Source organism: Plectropomus leopardus, chromosome 12 (assembly GCF_026936395.1).
Source record: "Plectropomus leopardus strain MGB_pleo_1.0 chromosome 12, ASM2693639v1, whole genome shotgun sequence".
Classification (NCBI taxonomy): Eukaryota; Metazoa; Chordata; class Actinopteri; order Perciformes; family Serranidae; genus Plectropomus; species Plectropomus leopardus.
The window spans coordinates 2,353,702-2,380,234 of record NC_142187.1 but is presented as its reverse complement, the minus strand read 5'-3'; the positions used below and the strand labels follow the sequence as shown (position 1 = coordinate 2,380,234).

The following is a 26,533-nucleotide window of genomic DNA, read 5'->3' as shown; positions in this document are numbered from 1 at the left end:
TGATCCTGTCAGAGGCTCGACAACAGTGACTACATGATGCCTGCTTTCTTCAATGACGGAAAAATATTGACACACAGACATGCAGTAATGTGTTGCTGTGGTGCTCACTCCATGATATAACACACTCAGTGGGCCCTTTTAAATGACTGCAGGGTCCAAAAACTTTTTTTTTCAGCAACTCAAAATAAAAGAAGTATTTTTCCTCAAAATTTAGTGGGATAGTATTTATAAGGGTTGCAGGTAATGTGATACAATCTCTCTCCATATAAAAGACTGCAGACATGCGAGTCATCAGTCACATCTTTGTAGTCCAAGTCCCAGTGCTGTTGAAACACCAACACAGAGAGTTTTTAATTAAAACTATAAACCTATGATTTTTATAAATTAAAACTATAAACCTATGATTTTTATTCATTAAAACTATAAAACTATGATTTTTATTCATTAAAACTATAAACCTATGATTTTTATAAATCACATCCAAATTTTGGCAAATTACATGATTCTATTTTTATTATCAAATTCCAGTGATTCCGTCCATGGCTTCCAAATTGTGGAAATCTTAGGACCCTAAGTATCTTGCCCTTGAAGCCTGGCTTTGAACCTCCAATCTTCCAATTAGTTGACAACCTGTTCTATCTCCTCTGCCACAGCCAACCAAAGATTTTCTTTAGCTGACTACACAGAGCTGCAGTGCAGATAGAGAAAAAAAAACTCTCACACAAGGCCAAATATTCATAGTGCAAATATTCACACTGCTAACCACCATGAGCAGGAATAATTTTACTCACTGCACTTTAATCAGTGTTACGGTACATATCCAATAATGCCAAGCATGAGCATCAAATAAATGTGGGCCACCGCTAGCATAAAGAGACTGTTCCCTATCACTTCAAAGACATCTTGATCAAGGGACGTAATTTGCAGTTTAAAATATATCTGAAAACTAGGCTCCAAGAAAAGGTGATTTTGTAACACTTTCTATGAAATCCACATCCATAATGCATTATGAACAAACATCCCAGTGGCTAACTTTTCTTGAAAATAACCTGTTTGGGTTAGCTAGCTGGCTAGCTACAGCATATACCATACTAACTGTGAATTTCAAGGGCAGCAACAGTTTGTTTCCACTTTCTTTCCCCTTTTTTCCATTTTGAAGCTAATAATCTTTTAAATGACACTGCAAGTTCCCAGTCTTTGCAAAATCTGATTCTGTGTTTAAAAACTCTCTGACTGCTGACTTGTCCTTAGATGTCAGAGAGTATCACACTTTAGTCTTTTAAATGTATTTTCAAAGTAATTGAGTGCATGGTAGGTATTAATCACTTATGATGCTGCATAGATTCTTATAAATGCATGAAAATGATTTCACCAACAATGAAACATAATGATGAAGCATGCATGATTATAAATGCATCAGTATATACCTCACTTTACTTAAAACGTACAATGATAACGTATGATACCACACGCACTGTTACAGCACACTATGACTCCTTACAACACTTGACTGTTGAATGTCTGACTGTCTTGAATGTGTGTATAGATAAGTATAGGTATTTATAATGCATCGTAAGCCTCATCAGTCAACATGACTGACACTTATAAATCCTTCTAAGTCACATCTGCAATGTTTTATGACTGTTGCTATAGTGCATCAGTAAGCATTGTGTGTTTATGAGTGTAGTCATAAAGCATTATGAATGCATTGTAATTCACTATGAATGCCTTCATAATGCATTACAGATGTGGTCTTCATACAAATTGGTAACAGTATTTATAATGAATAGTAGTGGTAAACAAGGATCCAGCTGTCCTACACACTCTGTTTGCTTTGTTGGAGTTGAAGGACAAACACAAGCATACGTACTAGATGTGTACACACAAGCCAACAGCAACCAGAAGTCTTAACATTAAAAATATCTCATAGGGATATTGATCTTTCACTTAAGTTCCACAGTAATAAAGCTGTCTTATTGATTGTTTGGAATAATTATATCCAGGTAGCAGTAGCTCAGGCCACTTGGGAACTGGATGGCCAATCCAAGTCTAAATCGCTGTTGAGCTGCCCTTGAGCAAGGCACCATACTCCAAACTGCTTGGTCCCTGTGCTATTTGGCTGCCTCGCTCTGACCCCCACTTCATCATCTCATTCAGATGTTTGCATCAGCACCACCTCGCTCAGAGCAAGTCGGGTGACATAGTCTACAGAGCGTCCAAGCCTGCATAGGGAGAAGGTGCTCAGACAAATGCAGGACTTTTAAAGTCACTGCTCAATGCATGTCTGCTGCTTCGGGTGGTCAAAAGATGTGTCATTTCGAACCACACTCTGGGACCTGTAGTGGTACCAAGTACTTGCTGTTACCTCCAGTAACCACAGTTTTGGGGCGATATATTGAGTAAACTCGAAGCATTGAAATTGTATCACCACGATCATGGACTATCAGCTCCCAGAAATCCCTCATTTGTGGCCGTTCCCATGTTTAAAGAGCTTGCCTTTACATTATCGCTTGCATATCCCACCTGTATCGCCTTCTATTGGAAATAATGATGGCTAGTGCGGTGGCTGCAATCAGGGCTTGACATTAACTTTTTTCTTCATTTTTCCCAAATTTTTCCAGCATTTTCACTAGCCACATTTTTTTTTGTTGGGAAATTACATTTTATATAAATAAAGTTGACTATGGCGCGCTAAAATTAACTTAAACTAGATTTACAACATCTTTAAATATAAAGTACAGTACTTAAGTATAAAGTGACCAGATTTTGGAAATGAGAACCAGGCAAATTTCCAGTCCTGTGGTCATTATAGTGAGAGTGCCTCTGTCTCGCCACTGGTGAAATCTGCCCACGTTTGGCAGATCGGCGGGTGTTAATGTCAGGCCTTGGCTGCAATAGAAATAAACCTGTCAATGTTTTGAACATCCATCACCATGCCTCTTGGAATGTTATCGCGAGAGGAGCCATTGCTCAATGGAAACGCAGTCATCTCACAATAGTGTTTCATCGACATTTCATACTTTTGCTTAAGTTTTGTGCAAATCTGTAATGGAAACCCACCTATTGAAATAACATTTGTCCTCAGCAAACAAAACTAAACAAATAAACAAAAAACGATCCCTAAACTGAAAAACTAGTATTGACCCAACTAACGAATATTCAAATAGCCGAACATTTGGGTCCAACCCTAATATTTACATCTCTCTGTCTCATAATGTTAGCCTAGTATTTATGCATAAACCTTGTTACATTTTTCTTTACCACTTGTGAGAAATTGCCCACAAGGCCCAAGGAGGAAGAAAGTATTTGCTATTATAGCAGGTATGGTCAACTAGCTAGCACCTGGGAGGTGGTTCTGTGACGCAGCAACCTCATAGGATGTCGAACAGAGCTTACAGTCTGACTAGCTGCTGGTTGAACACATTTCTTGATACATGGAGTGGGAGAAAAAAGAGAGGATGGTCTTTTTCTTATACTTTGTGGAGCTCTAGACACACCAGGGACTGATATTAATGTTGAAAGTCCATTACAAAAATGCATTTTGCATAATATGTCAAGTAAAGTAATGTAAGTGTTGTCACATCCACCCTTGAAAAGTATGTTATCTTTCATGCAACTGCAAGGCTGAAAATTCAATTAATAGATGATAAACAGAATTAATTAGCAACAATTCTAATGAAAGTTTTGAGTTTTTGTTAAGTAGAATGCCTTTCTTTGTTTTATATGACTGTAAATTGAATATTTTTGGACTATGGACTGCTGGTTAAACAAACACACACTAACAATGTTTTCCTCAGGGTTTTACTCTTTCTGACATTTTATAAGACATGGTCGCGGCTCAGAAAGAAGTGCAGGGCATTCAGTCCTCGGCTCTGCCAGTAATCATGTAGAAGAATCTATGAGCAAGATACTGAACACAACATTGCTCGTGTAAATGTTTAGCAGGTGGAACCTTGCAGCCTCACCCACCGGTTTATGAATGTGTGTGTAAGTGTGTGTGTGTGAATGGGTGAATTTGACACGCAGTGTAGATTAGAAAGGTGGTATACAAGTGCAAGACTTTTTACCATATAATGCTTGATTATCACCAAACTCTGTGCTAGACTCCTGCATAGATGCGTGATTACAATTGCTCTTACAAGCAAGATCACAAATTGCACCATGATGGATATTGCCTTAACATGAGTTTGAGGCTACATCGTGACTTGCTTCCCTGCTGTTAAAATCATCAACTACATGATCTGCCCTTTTGCCTGAGGCGTGCACATTTCTGACTGCAACAGTTATGTTAAATCTTATCATTGACTGTAAAATGCTCTCTTTCTCCACAGCATGAAAGCCAGGATTACCCACCAAGGCTGCTAGAAGTTTCTTGTGATCCTTAGAATTACACATTTACTAATTATTTCCTTCTGCAGCATGACAGCAGCAAGTATTTAAAAGACAGTGTGCATAAGATTCTTACAGCATCACAAAATAAAGATGTACTGTAAGTATGGTTCTGGCAATATCTGGTCATAAATCAAAGTATTGGACACATTAAACTGATGATGACATGGGGGTTTTCACAAGTGATTCTGTGGGAAATATGCATTTCTGTACTGAATGTTATGTGAATTTATCCAATAGATGCCAAACATTTCACTTCTAACTAGACGTACAGTAAACTCAGGATCACCAAAGTCGTTCTGATTTATCCTCTGGAGACCCCAACTGTCCTTACAAAATTTCATGGCAACCCATTCAACAGTGAAGATATTTCACTCTGGACTGGTATCATTTCTAATATGGTAAGAAAACTTCATGTTGTGATAATTACAATATACCAACTTGCTGACATAATGTTGTCAAACCATTACGCACTACTACTGTTGTTGTTTTTTACAAATTAAAGCAATGAAAGGTAATTTTTGTTAAGTTTCTACTGAATATTTGAAGGCAAACTGTAACATTTATGCTGACATCTAAAAATATACATATACTTATTTTGTTGCAAGTGTATGTTCTTGAAATAATATTTGTCATTGTTTTGTGATATCATCAAGAATATCCTTAATGCAAAAATACCCCAAAATATAACAATATTATTTTAGGGCCCTATCGCCTAACCCTACTCCTTGTATGTCTACAATCACTTTTAACCCATCAAGGGCTGCCAATGTTTAAAAAATACATTCTTCAGATTTTACCAGGTCATAGTCAGGGTCATCCTGAACAGAATTTCATTTAAAGTTTCATCAAATTCTAAAGGAAGGAGAGTTTAAACATGAGGACATTTTCAATGTGTTATACTATGAACTTAGCTGATTTTGCCTAGAATTATCAAAACAAAAAAAGCACCTCTGTACAGTAAAATGCCTTCAAATTTTACATGGTCACAGTGAGGGTCATTTATTATTTCTGGAAAATATGTCTGATCCACCCAACTTGAACCACTTTGGGCCAATGAGAACCACATCACTTCAACACACTCAAAGAAGGTCTTTTGCAGAGCTCCAGACTGTGACTATTTACTCACATTTTGCAATCATGGAGCACTACTGTTAAAAAAATCTATTAATACATGACAAAAAATCTATTAATATCTGAGCTGCAGAGCTGTTAGTTTGCTGCCGCTCACAGTGAATGAATCCTAACAGTTAATGGTGCTGCGGTATGACAACATTTTTTATTACATGTTATCATAACAGTGGAGATTTAACTTTATTATATGACAGCAGCTACTTTATTTACCTTTAATGTGACTGCAGTTCAGTAATCTTGTATCTCAGAAGTTAACATTAGTTTAAAGAACATATAAAAACATTGTTTATCGTGGTAGCCTTAAAATATTGTTTTAAAGCCATATTGCCCAGCCCTACAGAGAGCATACACCTAGCTGAGTAAAGAGGAGAGCCATAACCAAGATTGCTGCAGCTGATGTGGAACTGACTGTTAAAGGGATATTTTCAAATTCTGATGGCAAAAGTGGTGCTTCACCGCCACGGCTCATCTCTTCCTGCTGCAGTTTGTTTACTTTTGTCACTTGGTGCTATGTGACGTTTTGTTGCTCTGATTAGCTGTACGTGTATTTCATCCAGAGGTGCAAACGTGAAAGTAACATAACCAACACAGAGGAATAGATACACATCATAATCCAAACGAGGGCTCAGTGAAACGTAGTGTTTTACTAGGCTCTGTTGTCTTGTCTGTCCATTTCCTGTCTGTGTCCTATTTGTCACACCATAACATGTCAGTTATACCTTTACTTTTAAGTGTGCATAAAAATTGTTGTGCGGTCTCACGGTCGATGTGAGTGAGTTGGAAGCCCTGAACCCATCACATGTATGACATCACGACATCCATTGTGATGGTAAGGTAGTGCATACAACTTATGCATACTTTTCACTTTATACTGCTAATAATTTTAATAAATCGTAATAATATTATTAAACTGAAACTCCACTCTAATTCCATGCATGCTGCAGTAATTTCTGTATTTATTCAAGGTGAGGAATAAAACAAATAATTTGAGTGTAGGAGGCTTTACAAAATAGTTTCATGGGTGTCAGTCAATAGTACATGCAGTAAAGGCTGCTTCCTGCCCCGAGGAGCTGCTCAGCCACCTACGAGATTTTCAATACTCTGCCTGCTCAAAGTCTGGGGGAGCACATCAGACATTCATTTCTTCACAGAAATAGGACATTTACAAAATCTGTAGCATATCACATTATTAGCATGTAAAACTAACTTATCAGGAAGAGAAGGAAAAAAGACCAAAACTGCTGTCTGAGGAGATACACTACGCTCCCCTGGAATTGGGACAGCACATTTGTGCACCAACAAGCCAACAAAAGAGCATTCATTAACCCTGTACAACCTGGGCAAATTAGCTTGATTTACTCAAAAAAATGGGAAGAAGACAATGAGAAACTCAAGTAGAAATAACCCAGATATTAGCAAGGAATTAGTAAAAAGTGCAAAAGGATTCACTGAAAAGTAGCAAAAAAATAAAAAAAGAACTAACTAACTAAGTAACTGGGAAAATTATTTTTTTTCTAAAACGTAGGAAGAAGGCAATGAGTAACTTAAGTAGAAATGATCTAGATATTAGCAGGAAATTACTAAAAGGTACAAAGAATGAACTGGGAACACCAGCAAAAACACACAAAAAAATACAACAAACAACAACAAAAATGGGAAAGTAAAGAAAGAAACAAACAAACAAAAAGTAAATGACCTGAAAAGCCCTCTTAAAAATTATCATAATTCTGCAACAATAATTTTCAATATTTCGTTATGATAATTATCTATATAATTCTCTGCATTTTTCCCCTAACTTTTTAAGTAAATATTTTTCTGAATCTGCTTATTTCTTACAATTTGCAGGACATTTCTTTCAACACTGCTTACTGCCTTTCCCCCAATGTCATTGAAAGAAAGAAATCGCAGCAATTCGCTCAGGGTTCAAAGGTTTAAATACGTGGAAAAGAAATGATGTGCATCCGGGTTTCATGGGGTTAGTATGCACATTTAATATGTTTTGATCGAAAAAATGGAAACGATTCGAAAAAAAACTGCTTAAAAATCAAAATAAATGTATAAATGATTAGAACTGGAAATAATAAATAGATAATTATGAAAATTATAAACTTAGTTCTGTGAACATTTTTTCCCTAGCTTTTTTAAAAAGTTATCTCCTTCGTCTAATCATTTTTTGCAATCTGCAGGACATCTCTTGCCAAGTTTCTCATGCCTTTTGCCCAATGCTTTTGAAAAAAATAAATAATTCGACCAAGTGATGTCGATCCAGGTTTCAGCGTGTTAATACAGCAGACTTCCCTGCTGTTATAGGGCTCACCAATGTATTGATTTTTGTATTGGATTTTTTTGTCGGCTAAAAAGAGCAGTATAGGTCTTTATGTAATATCAGAATATGAAGGTACTGAAAAACAAATATTGGTCCAAAGGGTTAGATCATTTTATATTTTTTCAAAAATAGTTAAAAGCTCCATAAGAGACTTCAACATACATCGAAACAGTCCTGACAGATGGATGTTTGTTGAGCTGTTAATCTTACTGACAGTGTCTTATATAAAAGTGTGATCCTGTAACAGACTGAACTAACCTGACGCTGCACAACACTTCAAATCTATGTCTAATATGTCTATGTTTTAAATGGCTGAAAGAAAGTTCTGTCTTTTATCGGAAAGTTGCTAAACTTGTCGGACACAGGCGCACTGACTACGCTACTCGGAAAGGCGGTCAAGACAATGATGGGACTACGTTTGACACTTACTGTGATTTGCTTTTTAAAAACAATCAAAAGGAAATAAAAAAGACCTCTATTACTTCGCTTACTTAGCTACTCAGCTCTAGCACTTAGCTTGCATCCAATCAAAGACTGAACTGAAGACCCACAAGAACGAGGCAATAATTTCAGAGCGTTACAGGTGCCCCAAGCGAAATTCAAAGTATATGAGTCGTCAACACACAGATTCCAAGATGGGGGTGGCTGAGCCGGTGGCTAGCAGCTAACAGTGCTGACACAGCTAACGGTGCGGTGGTAGGGCGGTACCAGAATATGGTTGCTACGCTTCAGCAATGCCGTTATTCTGATATTAGCAGTAACCACCATATTAGCTCAGTGCTGTGCAAAGCAGCAGCAATGAGCTAACCAGCTGGATACACACATTCAATTTTACTATTTGTCCCAGAGAGCAATCTGTGCTGCAGCTAGAGTAAAGACATAGTAAAAACACATAAAGCACATACAGTATGACACAGAAACATAAAACAGTTGACATTAATCTATACAAAAAAATGGTTGTGATGCTGCTGCTTCTCTGTTTGCAGTCACCACTCTATAGTAGTGGTAGCCGATTAAAGTCATTTTGAGATTGCTGACACTGGCCAATTGCTGCACTTGCAAGAATCTTGAACGAAAAAGTCAGGTAGCATTTGCAAGTAGCCTGGACAATGTGGCTGCTGTGGAGAGAAGGGTTTCCATTACAGTTGTGCACAATACTTAAACTATCTTTTCAAAATGTTGATAAAACACAATAATGAGATGACTACGTTGAGTAATGTTCTGCGACTTCTCCTCTGGTAATAACATTCCAGTAACCATGGCAATGGATGTTCAAAACATTAGCAGCTTTATTTCTATTGCAGCCACCACACTAGAGTCATTAGCTGTGTCCCAATTCAGGGTCTGCATCCTTCGGAGGCTGCATTCGAAGGCCGATTACGTCACAGCGCTGCGCGAAGGCTGTCCCATTTGGTCACAATTCGAAGGCTCCTCCTTTCGCAGCCCACAAATGCAGCCTTCTTTTCCCTCTGTTTGGAGGACACATCGCTACTATCCTTCGTGGCCTTCCATTTCCCAAGATTCCTTGCGCGCCTGTGATCTTCAAAAATAATGGCGGCACAGAGCGGAGATCGGAGCGTTGATTTAACTTAATGTGGGTTTTTACTCATTTGAAAATCAAATGCCAGATATGTTGAACTTAGAGGGACATTAAAATCTCATAATTTCATTCATAATACGTGACGTAAGTAATGCTAACACGTAGCCACCTAGCAGCCCCGCTGTGCTGCGGAGAGCTCCGTCCGCTGACGGATGCTCTACTGTGCGAAAAATCAGCTTCCGCCACGGACAGAGGCACTTGTCCTCCTTCTCCAGCAAAATTTAAATAAAAAGTACATTTTAAAAATAAAATAATTTCTTTGCTTTGGTGTCCTCTCTCTCTCTCTCTCTCTCTCTCGCTCTCTTCCTCCCTCTCCCCCTCTCCCGGCCTCTCTCTCTTTTTTTCTCCCTCTCCCTCTCTCTCTGGCCTTGACAGCAGGAATCAGCTGATGTGGGGGTAAGGGCGGGGACATCTGGTGACGCAACCAGGAAATCCTCCGAAGGCTAGACTGTCCCAATTAACAACCGTTAATGCAGCCTTCGGAGGTGACTCCTTCGGAGGTGCCTCCGAAGGAGTCGCCTCCGAAGGCTGCGTAGGCTGCGTCCTCCGAAGGATGCAGACCCTGAATTGGGACACAGCTACTATTTTCAATCCAAGGCCAGATAGGCGTGTTATGGAGCCATAATGGAAAGGTGATCCCCTTATACATGGGAGTGGCCACGTATGAGGGATTTCTGGGAGCTGATAGTCCACGATTTCACAGAGGAATTATGAATTCCTTTTCAGAAGTGGATGATCCACTTCTGAAGAGTTATGTGATGCAATAACAGCTCTTGTAGCTCCTGCTGCATCATGAGGGAGCCAGTTCTTACTGACAAGCTCATAGCCATAGCATCATGTGACCTAGACAAGACAAAAAGTGTTTTTTGAATTTTTGTGAACTGACGTGTTTCCATTTGGTGTATATTATACTCCCAGTTTCAATTTGTGCAATATAAGGATTAATGGAGACCAGCCTAGTGTTTAGAACCTTGGATAAGGTCTTTGCCAGCCAAAGTGTCCTGGTTTCCGTCGAGTACTGCATTTTATTAACTCTGCATGTACTTTCTCAAAAGAATGTGCAAACACCAGACCTGGATACTTCAAAAATCTAAACCTGGAAAATGATCTAATAATTATCTGATGATGAATGAGATCACAGACTGTATATAAAGATGGACGACGCCTCTCCACTGGTGATGTTATTTGGAGCCGAGTCTGCGCAGTAACAGCCTCCGTGGTATCAAGTTCCCGCCCATACACCTGTTTGACCACTCACCATTGCTATTTATCAACGGGTTACCTGTGCAAAGTGACTCCTTGTTGTACACAGGGATGGGCTATATGGCTTAAAAATAAAATCCCAGATTTTTTCACACCAAACCAGATTTACGATTTTAATAGATTTTTTTTCCTTTTCTGAAACAAACTACAGATCACAAAGAGGTTATTCAAAACAAGTTTTGCTTTTATTTTAGCAATAAAAATAGGCAAAAGGCAAACTGAATTTTCCTTCTGTTAATATAGTAAACTGGATTTCCCTTTTGAAGTTTACATTGCACTGAAGGCTGCAGTAATTTCACAAAACATATTTACATATTTAATTCATTTATATCATATCTTTTAAGAAGATGAAGAAGAGTTCTTTATTGTCACATGTTTATTGTACAGAGAAGCAGTGAGCAGCTGCGTGCAGCACTCATCAGAGTATCTTCTGCTGGCGCCTCGGTTGGGAGCACCCACAGGTGGATTAACCTAACGTACGTGTTGTTGATGGTGGTGGGGGAAACCAGGGCACTGGCAGGAAATGAATAAATAGAAATAAAAATGGTTTGATATAAACAAGCTGTCGCTAAACTTGATATTTGGAAAATATAAATATGATAAGTCACGACCAGGTACAAATAGAGGGTGTGGACATAGAGAGAGAACATGAAAATAATTTCTTGGGGGTCATCATAGATGACGAGATTTGCTGGATGCCTCAAATGAAGCATATCCAGAGTAAACTGTCAAGAAGCATTTCTGTTTTGGAAATGCATACAAAAGTTCACTACAACAGATATGTGAACTTCAAAAAAGAGCCATGAGGATTATCCACAACGTCAAATATCAGGACCATCCTAACCAATTATTCTTACAGTCACAAGCTTTAAAATTCCTTGATTTGGTGGAGTTCAAAACAGCACAAATAATGTTTAAAGTAAGGAATAACTTGCTACCTGAAAATATACAGGAAATGTTTTTTAAAGAGGGGGGGCTATAATTTACGGGGACCATTAAACCTAAAGACTTAGCATACACACAACAATGAGGAGCCTCTGTATTTCTGTTTATGGTGTGAAATTATGCAATGGACTGGCCGATGACCTAAAACTGAGCCAAAACATATGACAATTTCAACTGAAATATAAAGAGGCTATCTTCGAGAGGTACATGGAGGAGGAGCCACTGCTAACTTCTGTATGATAACAGACTGCTCCTACACATATGTGTTATTGTGTGTGTTGCATGTGTATAGACATGCGCATGTGTATGTATGTATATGTAGGTATGTATATATGTATGTGTATATATATATATATATATATATGTGTGTGTGTGTGTGTGTGTGTGTGTGTATCAGTATATATGTACATGGATGTGTGTAAATGTATATATATATATAATTACTAAGAGTAATAAATATAAAAAGTAAAGTAAAGTAAATAATATAATAATAATAGTTATATAGAGGATATTATATCCGAGATACTTATTAGGTCATGAAATAATACATCTTATGATTATCAGTGGTAGCAGTAGTAGTTGTATCATTGCTGTTGCTGTTGTTGTTATGGTTTGTTATCGCCAGTTTTCATTTATGATGATGATAATGAAGATTATTATTATTATTTTATCATAATGATGATATTATTATCATTGTTATTGCTGTTGTAATTTTAAAATTATTATTGTGATTGAATAATATTTCTGTGGGATAGAAGGAAAAGGGCTGAGACATTATAAGTCTCGACTTCTTCCCACTCTGCTTGGGCATGGACTGTTTTCGTTGGGCTTTTCGCTCCCTTTGTTGCTGTTTGTTGTTTTTTGTTTGCTTGATTGATGCTCAATGTTCAAATAAATTTCAAACCAAACCAAACCAAACCTTTAAATGAACTTTGCAGCGGACTGAGGTTTGTTTTAGATCTGACGCCATAAAACCAAAACTGTTCCAAATAACAGACAAGACTTTTGGTTACATACTCTTCACTGCCGTTCACGCTTGCAGTCATGTTGTCATGTGTGTTTATCTCAGGGAAGGGAGTGCAGGGGTAGGTCACAGTCCATTGTGATTATGGGGGGTCAAAGGAAGCGGTGGAGGAGAAAATCAAGATTTGCATTTTAAGAAATCGTCCAGAATGACAAATTTGAATTAATCACTAAAATCGATTTATCGCCCAGGCCTAGTTGTACAGCCTTTTTTCATTAGTCAGAGTAGTTACTGAGTGTAACTTCAGTTGTAAAAGTGCAAGGAGAGGAGGAGGACATTAGATTGCGCCCTGCGCAGCAAGAGTTGTGAACAGCTTTTCATAATTAATAAAAATGCAGCGCAGTAACCATAGACATTTCATACACAGGATATATGTAATATAGACCTGGGGCCTCATGTACAAAGACTTGCGTGGATTTCCTACTGAAACATGGCGTACGCTCAAATCCAGAAAACGTCGTACGCACAAAAAAATCCTGATGCATGAATCTGGGCGCACGCATGAATCCAAGCACATTCCCTTTGTACATCCCAATCAGCGTGGAATTGAGCGCACATGTTGGAGTACCCGACCACTCCCTGTCCACGCCCCCATTTAAATACGCAAATCATATTTAAATAAGCCCTGCACCTGAGATTCCCCTCTCTGCACGATCAGAAAATAAGAAACAAAAGATGAGTAAGACGGGATTTTAAGCTTCCATTCATTAAGTTTATACACTTACACGGATCACACACTATTGTTGCAAATTAGTGCAGAAGTGCGCCGGGGAGAAGGTGAGGCTGATAAGTCTTTATGCACACTTTACGCACGGGGTTATTAACATGAGTACGTTGCGCACAGTGACAAATAGGGGCTTGTTAGAAAGATCTGAAACTGTAGTTTAACCAGCAAAACACAGCAAGTCACTAACTCTAACCGCTGACTAGTAATGATGCGGTGAAGACGGGATATGATTTGGGGGCGCACATGCTCAATGCGCATCACAGGGACTAATATTAGGACAATTACACGACAAATTTATTTACCAAGAAGCCACCCATCGCGCACAGTGCCAGCTTGTAGTCTGTTCCCAACCATGCTGTTACTCAGAATGCGTGAATCGTGCGTTGAACCAGGCCACCTCGCCACAATGTTGGTTAACTGCATTTGCGCATCACATATGATCTGTACATTGATGGAATGAAAGTGTTTCCTGTTCATGTATACAAATTCATCATGTGACGGCGCTTTTATAGCAATGTGTGTGCAGTCGATAGCTCCGATTACATTAGGAAAACCGGCTCTCGCTGCAAATTGCGCTTTAATGTTGACCTGTTCAGCTGCATGGTATGGGAATTTGATATATCTGGCTGACATGCGGATAATTCCGTCCCACACGGCTGGCATGGCTCGGCTGAGGGTCGACTGGCACAGTCCCGATCGGTCGGCCAGCTCCCTCTGGAATGCCCCGGTTGCCAGGAACCCCAGTGTGGTCAGCACCTGTATGGGCACAGGCAGCGCATGGCTCCTGGCTGTGTTGCGCTCCAAGGCCGGCCGCAGCTCTGCGCACGCTTTTATATCCACTCATGTAATTGGAGACACGTATGTTTGTGTGTGTGTGTGTTAATTGTTCACTGGTGTTAATTGTTCATGTGTCTCTGATGTGCACATCATTAAGTCATCATTCAGAGGACGGATTGGTTACACGTGTTTATTTTATGTTTCCCAGGATCACCTCTGAGTGTCGCCAAAGTATCAACGGCTGTAGAAACGTGCGTACGCCAGCTATGAAGTTGGCGTGAGGCACCGCACATTTCCACGGTCATTTCACTCTTGATACATCTGAACTTTGCCGTGAGAAAGAGCGTACGCCACGTTTTTGTGCGTACGCACCCTTTGTACATGAGGCCCCTGCTCTTGTGCATTTAACCATCAAACTACAGGGTTATTTTCCTTTTTCACTGTAGAAAGAAAAAAACACGTTCTCTTTCCACCTCATCACATGTTGCCACTCTGTCAGTGACCTTGTGCAACAGCTTATGATGTTTTAGGTATCCTTGTGAGTCAGCTGTTTACGCATCAGGATGCAGTTACCGTCATGTCAACAAATGCACATGGTGGGATGATGCAGCACGGTCCTTATGTTTACACAACACCACATGGCAACCAGTGTGGACTGTCATGATAGTTAAAATTAGGTAACAAAGTCAAAACACATCCAAACAGGAAGTAAGTTGTTTGTAGGACTCATCCTCCTCAATATAAGCGTGCTCGTGGTCCTTGTATTACATGGTGGGCAGCGTTATAGCCTGAAACTGTCCTCCAGCATTTCATGTGCACATTACTGGTTTCCTCCCGCTACTTTCTCGACGCACCCGGTGCCATCTGGCCATCCGCCAGCATTCGATAACACCACCGGTTCTGTCCAGTCACATTTTCATCTGACGCCATCCAGCCACGTTCCAGCTGGACATGGAAGGTGGCTTTTGGCATCACGCTTGTACACCAAAAGCACTGACAGAGTGGACGTATACGACAAGATCAGAGTGAGAATGGGCTGGAAAAACTACACCTACCAAGATGCTGCAATGCTTACATTAAGAAAAAACTAGTATAAAGTATAATCTTTGGGGGTGCAAATCCTGTGGGGTGAACTATTTATCATGCATGTCTGGTGCAGTCACTCGATTATGATGATCATTTTAAAGAGTAGGCAGAGATTTGGGGTCGGGAGGGGGGCACAGGGAATACATCCCCCTCAGTATTTAGAACATGTGCATTTGTCGCCAATAAAAACATTAAAGTAGCAGAGGAGGTTTACTTGACATAATTAAAGATGTTTGCAACTAAATTGATGCAGAAAAGGCACAAATTGATGCATTGAAAATCACCAAAATGGAGTGTTTGCTCAAAATTTTCTGGCAGAGGACCCCCAAGCCCCTTATTTCATATGTGCCCCCCTGCGACACTGACACAAAACCTATGCCCTTGTTTTAAAAACACATGGACCAAAGCCTCAGTGGCCGCTGTGCACACAGAGGAAAGCAGGCTGCAGCAGGGATGTTTTCCTCCTCAGAACGTCTCTAGCCCTGAACACACAGATGTAAAAATACACCCCATTCAGAGGGCCATGTTGCCTAGCAGCCAGTTGGTGGGTAGGATGGTGTGACAGTGTGTGAGAGAGAAAATGTAGGAGACACAGAGCAGCTCTGTCAGGGAGAGAAGGGAGAATCACGCAATAATTATGATCCAGTCTGAATGCTTTTCAACTCAAAGCAAAGACAATTCAACACTAATAAATAATGATGCGCAACTCTGAGTTCTCGCCAGATTTCACTATACTGTTGAATCTGGAGAAAGAGGCTAAGCTGGAGGTATCCTTCATCATGCGCTCTGTTTACTGTGAACACGGCAAAATCTAAGAAAAAGCATCAAATCAGCAAAAACTATGTGCCAAAAGGCTTTTTCTCATTAGTCATTCATCCATTATTCAGTATGCCGAACACATAATATACAGCTCTGCCTATAGCTCAGTGGGATCATGGATGGATCCCATTTGAAGACTGGTTTGAAAACTTGCATGCATTGGACAGGAGGCAGGGAAATGCTCCATCACCAACTAACACATCAGTCAAGCAGCTGAAAGGTATCTACTGGTTTGCACAAGTGGTGTGGAGAGGGAGCACTGTGGAACAGAGAAGGCTGGGGTGGTATCTATTTTTTCAGATCTTTATACCTCCTAGGGGTGGGCGATATATTGAATATACTCGAGGTATCATAGCTTGTTCAAAGTGCGATATATATATATATTGACTTTATCGGGAACACTGAGTATAAATTGTCACTTTGTTTATATAAGCCATCAGCATTGGGGTTTCCTCGCTCTCTCCTATGGCTCTCTTGCCTCTCACAGACAAACACACTGCAGGGCTTTTGCAGAGCTCCAGACTGTGACTATTTAGTCACATTTTGCAACCATGGAGCACTACTGTGATTTGCAAATCCTATTAATATCTGAACTTGAGAGCTGTTAGTTTGTTTCCAGCTTATACAGACTAAATCTACAAGTTCAACGGCGCTGCGGCAATAGTCTTACTTAATGAGTGGTAAGGGTGGTAGTGTGAACAGGTGAGGCGTGTTTATATCTGCAGAGCTCTGATCCCGACTGTTCAGTTAAATAGTTCATTCAGTTCACTCAATATTTTTTTAAGTAGTTAACATTAGTTTAAAGGGGATTTAAAAATACTGAGATATAATAATAATAATAACAGATTTTATTTATAGTGCACTTCACATTTGATACAAATCCAAATGTGCTACAAGATAATAGCATCAGCATAAAAAAACAGATAAAAAACAACCAAAATACCTAATACCTCCCTGGCATTTTACTGGGGTATACGGTATACGATGGTAGACTATTTTTTGTTAAAAAACAAAACAAAACCATATAAACAGAGCTGCTAGGGATGATAAAAGTTATTGTAGCATGTATGACATATTCCAAGCCAATATGATTGGGCAGGTGTGTGTGCAGGAATGTGTTTGAGCAGCAGGTTTGCGACATTCCACAAGCTCTCATAGCTCTTTTAGTCTCATAAATAAAGCAAACTCACAAAAATGCCAAAAAAGGTAAAACTCTACACCAATTTTTACCTGTTAAACAGAAAAACAACCATACTCCCTCTGAATTCAAGCCTCTTTCTTTTACTAAACTTAAAGTAGTTTCATTGCTGTGTTAAGTCCACACATTTCACACAGGAAAAATTTAAAACTCACAAAAACCATCTTGGCTAGTCTTTTCACTGCAACAACAACCGTTAACTTTAGTTTTGTTGGACAAAAAAACTTAACATACTGAGTTAGTTGTGAAAATATGCTGTTCTTCCCTGCAGTCTCTCTCTGCCATCGCTGATCGGCTTTTAGCTAATCCTGTAATGTTTTCCTATAAAGTTAACTGTAAAATTCAGAGTTTACCACACATTCATTTATTTGTGGCAGCTTGCCACGATTAGAACATCAGCAGCCACGTATTGATTTTGTATTTTTGGAGCTAGACCATTCATTAGGAGTGCTGTTGTAATGTAAATACCATTCATTTATTTGTTGCTTCACACTCTTTAAGCGCAGAGTGTGCTCTGGGCACAGACTGAGCATTAGAACAAGAGGTGGAGAGAAAGTGAAACGTTATTCTTACAGTGGGTGTTAAAGTTTGCTTTGACCTGCTGATTATACTGAAAAAAAATCAATTTGGGGCTTTTATAGTGGTGGCAAATTAAAGAAAGGCGAACCAAGATCAAACTCAGTCAGCAGCAGGCATGCACGTACTTTGGAGCAGCAGCCTTCTCTTTTCTTCACACCACCTCTGTGGAGAGGCTGCCATCATATTTACATTGGAAACAAGGAGGCAGCGGGGGCGACTGCTTGCTTAACAGCAGCTTAGCAGTACAGTATGGTACAGCTATGACATTAAGTAATACAGTTTGTGTTTCATCTAGAGGAATCTTAACACATAACTACATTTCCATCACCAATTTAACAGAAGTAGCTGCCTTTGTTTTGTCTTCTGTGGCTTTGGAGCAGCTTTTTTTTCTAGTAGGAAAAAGAACCGTGATAACGTCATTAAGGTTACTGAGGCCTGGAGACAAATTTATAGAAAGTCTGCATGCAAACGGAGGATGTGGATTATGAAAGGTAAATGTTTGTCAACAGCATTAAGACAGAGTTGGATGATGGATGACATGATATAAATTTGAAATGTTACGGATTTTTCCATGCTATTTACACCTAAAAAGCTTTCCTTTTGATATCTCTGGTTGGGTTATTTTGGGCAATGTTTAAAATCAATAAGAAGAATTGTTTTATGGCAATATTCAATATACTTGATTGTTGTACCTCTGTTTGTATTTACTTCATTGAATCTGGTTATTTCAAAGCGACTATAATATCCAAACTATTCAGTATATATAGATATCATGATATAAAGTTACACAGACCAGAAAATGCTCTATATATGGAATGTCCAATCCCTATCTGGAGTGTCTAATAAAGGGTGCTATTGAGTCACATTATGGGAAGTTAGGGATCAGTGGTTGGAGCTTGACCTACATTAAGGACAAAGGGATATCTCAGCTTCTGCTGCTTCACGTTTACACACAAGTTATCAGAAAAAATATGGTCACTGTTAATCATCTCTATGCCTTCATTAAAACATTTTACATATATCTAGGTTGCTTTTTAATTCAGTTCTTTGTAAGCATGTAAAGCTGCTGTCTTTATATGTTACAGTATGACCTGCCAGGACATTTTGCAGTACCTCTGTTGGTCAAAGCGAGACTCTATTAAACCACTTCAACCCCAAATTCCAACACCTGATGATGCAAGCAGTAGCTGAGCAGCAGCAAGCAAGACTCAATACAGGCCCAAGACCTTTGATCATTCAAACCATTTAAGTCTTGAAAACTGGAATACGGGTGTCAGACTCCAGCAAAACATTGCTATTGCTTAGCCCATGGTAGTGAGCATCATGAGGTGGAGAATTCCCAGAGCATGGCTGCCACTCAACACTGTGTAACCATTCAGTCCACATGCACCTCACTCCCCAGCAACTCAAATTCAGCCAGCGTAAACCACAGCACCTGGAAGGTCTCACTCAAATCCGCTAAACTCCACCGCTGAGCAAGCCTTCTAATGTCGCTGTTGCAAAGGTTAGACGAAGTGCTGCCACTTGCCAACACCCAGTACCCTTACATGATGTTAAAAAAAAGTCAAATTATTGTGCTAGTCCGACTAAAACTGGACTTTTAAAATACATGTAAACATGTCAGTCTGACTGAAATCGTTCTAAGCTGGCCTAGGCATTCTACACATCTTCAATAGTCTCCGTGCCAGGTTTTGACCTGGAAGTCGTACAGCATAAATTCGTAGGAAAAAGCCAGGGAAAACAAAGAAAGAAGAAGAAAGGAAGAAAACAAGATGAAGGTATCAACAAAAAGTAGTAGAGAATGAACGAAATGTTCACTGCTTAAAAGCTATCCATGTTTTTGCCCTTAGACGTGCAACCCGCAGCTTGGTAACTTGTTTGATGTGACAAAATAGATCAAATGGAAGAAGGTCCAGTAGCTGAAAGGGGACATATCACCACCTGCTGCGGTGGATTCTGACATACTTGGATTCTTACCCCAATGCTTGTATACTGGGATAAGAACAGTAATCACACTAGCTTACTGTACGCGTAAGATTAACCAACATGTGAGCTTACCGTACACACTAACATACTGTCTGCATTAGCTTATTATTATATTATATGTATTAGCTTAGTCATAGTACCACACTGTAGTAAGCTGGATTGATATAGAAATATAATAACTAATATGATAATGAATTATACAAACATCATATCAAGGAATTAGGTTTCCACTGTATTATTGCAAGATGGCATGCATTAATAAAAATAAGGCTATGCTGTTAGGTAGAAAAAAATGCTGCATAAGGCTGGGCAACGTCTGCTGAACTGCCATATGACAAAGTCCACAGTAATGCAAAAATCTGGTAAATCAATAATGGCATCATCCATCGGCCCAACACTAATACTGTACTATTGTTACAGTGTAAAACTCTATGACAATGTATGATTTACACTGTATCATCTGGTGTTTCACGTGTTTCCCCTAAAGTTAGAGCAACTCCAGGGGCTAAAGCAGGACACCATGGACAGGTGACCAAATGAAACGCACCTTGAATAAAATCAACTAAATCAATAACATTGGTGTAGTCAGTTTAGCCATTTAGACACGAATATTTCACGTTTTATATATTCAAGTAACAATAGTACTAGTGATACATCTTTGATTTCTTTGACAGGAAATGCTAAATAACAGAGAGTATCTGGACTGGGGCCTCAGACAGCGGCACTGCCTGAGAGATGCAGCCACACACAATCTTCTATTGTGTTCATATTTCAATATGATACTATCATAGTACTGGAAAAGTAGGTTGCGTCCAAACAATAGTGATCCGTATAGCCACTACTACTGCTGAAAGTAATAATGCTAATACTAATTGAAAATGCTGAGAGAAGTGCACATTGTGGAGCCTACAGGAAGGCTGTTCATAGTCTGGGGGCTTATAAACTAAATGCAGCATCACTGAAGTCTTTAGTCCTGAGGCGAGGAACAATTACTGTTAGAGAGTCGGTGGAACCCAGTGAGCTGACGGGAACAGGATAAACTGTGGCCAATCATTTCTTCATACAGATGATTACACAGAAACTGTGTCTAAATAGCATTAGTGTGGCATGAAATTGAAGCCCATATTTGGACTGTTGTTGCTGTCTGCTCTTCACTCTTTTCCTATGTACTATACGTATGTGTTTGGACTGATGACACACGATTGATGAGGCACTATAAGACAAGCTGCATAAATCTCTGCATCCTGCCCCACAACATGATGTGTTTGTACACTGGGAATCATAACATGGTGTGGAGACTGCAGTGTCACTGGCTGCTAAAAGAACAGAGTAAACAGGGATGAGGTGAATACAGATTCTCAGCATCTCTGCTCTCAAACTGCACGAGTTTCACACTGGGATTACAGCCTGTCTCACTCATTGTTATGGTACATCTCTACAGCACATGGTATCTTCTGGATGTAAAGCGTCCAGAAAGATAACTTCATATTGATTTGCATCATTAGTTGAACCTGATTGTGGTGTTCTGTGTGATTGGACCAGCTGACAAGTAAACCCAGAGCATATAAAACAGACAGCAGCCTGACAACCACTTACTGCCATCTGCACCTTTGCAAAATTATGAGATAGACAGATAGATAGATAAATAGATAGATAGATAAAAAGAGATATTTCACCTCTACAAAATAAAAGCACGGCAGCAGAGTGACGCTGTCCTTGGTCTCATTCCCGCCTTTCAGCCGCTCCTTGGCACGAGACATCACGAGCGGCCGGTGGTCTCTCCCGTTGCCGGGAGACAGGGAGCTATACTTGATTCCCGTCGTAATTTTGGCGAAATTCCGACAAAGTCCGGTCCAGCACCGACCCTTTAACGGCGGACGTCCATCGCCCGGCGAGTTGAGCTGGAGGTGTTGACGCCTGTTAACGGGATTTGTCCGCGGTCACCCCGAAAATGCGGTTTTTGGGCTTCACAAATGTGTGTCAGCGCTGGACCGGCACCGTATCCCCCCGAACTGTCCTCTCTCTGAGGTTACATTAGCATTCATCCTGACTACAGAGACGATGCTCAGAGGACAGGGTTCCTCTGGTCACCCCGGGTACCTCAGTGATGTGACGCTGCTCCGCTCACTCTCCTCCGCCGCTGCTCTGCTGCAGCAGGTGACCGCCATCAAGCTACACACAGGAACAATCACGCTTCCTCTCTCAATTTTCAAAATAAAACCATTTGACGACTTCCCGGCATTGTTTTCGTTTGGATCAATAATTCCACTGCGCTTTTTTACGCTTTGAAACTTAGCAAATTAGCTTGTTTTTTTTTTAAATAATATATATATATATATATGGGACGAAAGCAATGAGCAACTTAAGAGATATAAATATGTCAAAATATATAAATAGGCCTATAGTTTTCTGGACATTTCTCCCAAGCTTTTTAAAAAAATAAATTTCTGCATTTCTGTGAATTTGTGGGACATTTCTTGGCAAGTTGCTCTTTGCCTTTTATCCTCCATGTTTTCAAAATAATCCAAACCAATTTTGCTCAGGGTTCAAAGGTTTAAATTTTTGTGAGAGGCATGTAAACGCAGTACAAGAACAGTGATGCCAAACCAGTTTTCAAAGGGTTAAACATTGTTTGTGCAAATCCTTAGTGTTGTTTGAACTGTTTCCAGAGGAGTTTTGATTTTGTAATAAAGGTTAAACTAAAGGTTAGACTACTGTATAAATATTAAGCATATCTGGGCTATTGAGTCTAATTTCTGCTAACTTGACAGAACCAGCAGGTGCCAAGCACAAGAGTAATCATCCCTGACATCCATTCCCCCGGCACCACAGCGACTGATATACATTATCAATTAGCCTGTAGTGTTTTAAAGAACCCAAAATTCTGCATATCTAAATATCACCAGCACGCCAATATTTTTTATTTGCATTTGGGTGAAATGTTCCGCAAACACCCACCATTCAACCCAGAATTTAGTGCCTGAATTTCTCCTACAGAGTGATCCATCTTATTGATATACAATCTTTGGAGGAAAACCAAAGGCGAATGATGGGCGTGACGTCACAAGTGTGCTAAAAACCTATTTTCCGCACGGGTAGCGCGCATGAGTGTGTGTGTGTGTGTGTGTGTGTGTGTGTGTGTGTGTGTGGGAGAGAGAGAGAGAGAGAGAGAGAGAGAGAGAGAACGCCCCCCTGTAGCAAAATAGAGCCCTGCTCAGATAATATGTGGGGCACACAGCCTCCAGGACACACTGCCATCAAACACTGAGCCATGATGTGGCCTCAGGACTATGCCTACAATCTGCTGTCAGTGTGCTGATGCACCCCGTGATCAGGCCTGTCACTCAGCCTCATGTACTGTCATGGAGACAGAACGATGGAAAGATAGACAATAAGTTTGATTAGGGAATAAGGTGATTGTAGCTATGGTGAAGTGACTATTTCAGGTACTTTATGCCTGAACAACTTGGCTTGATTTCTTTGACAGAAAAGGCATAAAGCAACTTAGAATAAAATGTTCCATAACCTGCAAGAAATACTGTAAGTACACTTAAAAAACAAACAAACAAACAAAAATTTAAGTACTGGTGGATGCATGATGCAAATTTACCATTTTTTTCGCATCTATAGCATCGCATCTAACATGTCCATTGTCAACTTGAGTCTTTCTGTGTCTTTGCATTGACATAATATGTTGACTTGATCTGTGAAATGCTCACATCAGGTTGGCTGTGAACACACCATTAGGGCTGTGTTCATAGCTTGTTTCTGCTGCCCCCAAGTGGCCAAAAAAATCTGTTATTGCAAGTTTAAACTGTGAACTCAGCACATTCCAACCCCAAGCGTTCAAATGTTGCCACTTTGCAGTGAACTTCCACATCTACACTTAATATATCCTTCTGCCTTTTCTATTTATATTTCAGGAAGCCACCTCTGCGATGTCAACACAAGCACATGATGGGATGGTGCTGCACATTGTTATGTTTAGACAACAACAGCACATGGCAACCAATGGCAGGATTTCAACAAACGCACATGCTGGCACAGATGGTTAGGATTAGGCAACAAAATCCCACACGATTAGGATGAGGGAGAAGAGGCACATGGTAATGTGTAGAAAAAAATACTTCAAAGTCAGACAGAAGCAAATACCAGACTCCTACATGAAAGTCCAGTGTTTGTTGGCTCCATCATGAAGCTGCACTTAATGGTACGTTAACATAATTGTAATTGTTGTAATTTTTGTGTGTATATGTGTGTGTGATGAGTGTGTGATGACTGCTTTGTGTGACTGCATTGTCATGTTGTATATGTAATGTGTTTTCAAATAGAAGCATAAAAAGCTAGTGGCCTATACTATTGAGCATATTACTTCTGTACTATACTACTATACAACTAGCATAGAAGTAATACTGCACTAGTAACAGCAGCATGTTATAGCAATTGTATGTGATAGAATTGTAAGTCCTTTGTTGGCACAAAATGATACAGAATGTAATATAACTGCCTGGCTAATTGTTGACAAATGTCAGTGTGTGTGCAGGGAAGTGGGAGGAACACTCTCTAATTCTGTTTAATTATTCATCAAATATGAATAAATTCCTTCTGGCAACAAAGTGACAGGCTTTACACCAGCTGGGAGAAACAAACCAGTTTCCTTGCAAAAAGATACAACTAGATTCAGCGCCCCCTAACCCTTCACTTTGTTGTTTCAGATACAGAGATTCAGGGTTTGTATTGAGACACCAATGGTGCTGATCTTTACTATAGCTGCACATGCTTTACATGAAGCTCTCTACTCATACATACATGACAATACAATAATCATTACAGTTTGCTGTCAGATTTCATTGTTAGAGTACACCTTTATTTTAGGTCAGACAATTTGAATAAAGTATGAATCCGATTGATTGCCTGATAGATCTTCTTCTACTGTGCCATAAAGTTCCATGGCAATGGGTGACATGACTTTCATTAGGATAAACACAAACATGGTTTACTTTATCCCAAATAAACCATCCTGCTGCCCCAAATATTCATTAGGGCACAAAATGTGGTTTAATCTGCCACTAAAAATAGTCCCCAAAAAATGCTTTTGAGTAGCATTTGCTCACAAACTACAGTGGCCAGCTGGTTTAGATTGTTTAAATAAATTAACTAAAATTACTGCCTCACAGTTCTATGCTTCCCTGTTCCAAGTTTACAACCATGTCTGTAAAAACACGGATGCTTCACACACATCTTCCCCTAAAACAGCACAGAAGATCTCTACAATAAGCACAGTTTACAGATTAATGTCACCAGTTTAGTATCTGACCAAATGTCTCCCCCTCTGTTCCTGAGTTATGATGTTGAGTACTGTTTTGTGTTTTTGCAGAACATTATGATGTCACAGTTGACCTCTGACCTCTGAATTTCAACCACTAAATGCAGTTCAACATAGAGTCAAAGTAAATGTTTGTGCCAAATTTGAGGAAACTACCTCAACGCCTTCTTAAGATACTGCGTTCAAAAGAATGAATATATATACAGTAAACTGTGAGTTGTTTTTAAATATTTATGTCTTCAGGTGGGAAAAAAAATGGGCGTAATGCTGAGAAACAGAGACAAAGTAAAGAAACAAGAAAATACTGATAAATGTATACTTTGTTAATTTTAATCTTTTCATGGGATCTGTTCATAATAAGAAAATTAAAGATTAATGCCAGTCTTCACTTCCAACTTAATGCAAGGTTTTTATAGTTACCTAAAACTAAAGTAAAAACAAAGTGTGAAAAAAACCTTTTAGTAATTAAAAATAAAAAACTAGACTTTATAAAAAAAAACCTTACAAAACTGATTAAAATAAAAAAAGAAAATGCAGGAAGTGTCTTCAGTTTTAGTCTATGTCATTTTGGTCAAATATATCAGCAAGATAAGCATGAGAAGGGACTGACACACATACAGACAACACAACATTTGGTAATATCTATGATAATAATAATTGTAATGTATAATACCTAAAATAAAATAAATACAGTAACTCTGATGTAACTCTAAAGAAAGACACTGAGCAGATTAGAATGATGAATGAGGTTTCAGAATCTGTTACACACTGACGAGAATTTAAGATTAAAAAAAGAGATATCTCACAATGTCTATTGACAGCGTGAAAGTAAAGCCTCAATGCTACACCTCCACTGTTGAACTGATGTTTGACACTTTGAATCCAGAGAGCAAATTGGATTGATTTCTTTCAAAAACATAAGAAGAAATGAGCAAGGAAAGAAGCAACCTAAAAATCAGCAAAAGAAATAGCAAAAAGTACAAGAAAATGACCTGGAATTTAAAACGACAGTTAAAAAAAAAAAAAGTAAATGGACTGTTAAAAGTGCTTGAATATTATAATTTTAAAAAATAATTTTCTAAATCTAATTTCTTGCAATTTGTGGTAGATTTCTTCTAGTTGCTCATGGCCTTTATTTTCGAATGTTTTTGAAAGAAATTGCACAACTATGCTCAAAACTCAAAGGTTTCAATACTTGTAAAAGACATCAAGAAAAGTGATGTCAGTCCAGGTTTCAGAACACTGTTAGCAGGACTGCTAACACTCAGCTGTATTTACAGTGCTGGGGTTAAGTTGTTAAATTCATCCAGTGTGGCTGGCCATGGTCAATATCATTGCAATTATCTCCCACAGT

At 39.2% G+C, this 26,533-nt stretch overlaps 1 protein-coding gene across 1 annotated transcript in view; it reads right to left on the bottom strand.

Annotated features, from left to right (window-relative positions):
• Positions 1 to 22,005, bottom strand: part of LOC121951857 (phospholipid phosphatase-related protein type 4-like) — an 80,790-nt gene extending 58,785 nt beyond the window's left edge. The window contains exon 1 of the mRNA XM_088085275.1: positions 21,530 to 22,005. Coding sequence (XP_087941401.1) covers positions 21,530 to 21,613 — 84 coding nt within the window. The 5' untranslated portion in view covers positions 21,614 to 22,005. The remainder of the gene's footprint in view (positions 1 to 21,529) is intronic.
• Positions 22,006 to 26,533: the final 4,528 nt, after the last annotated feature.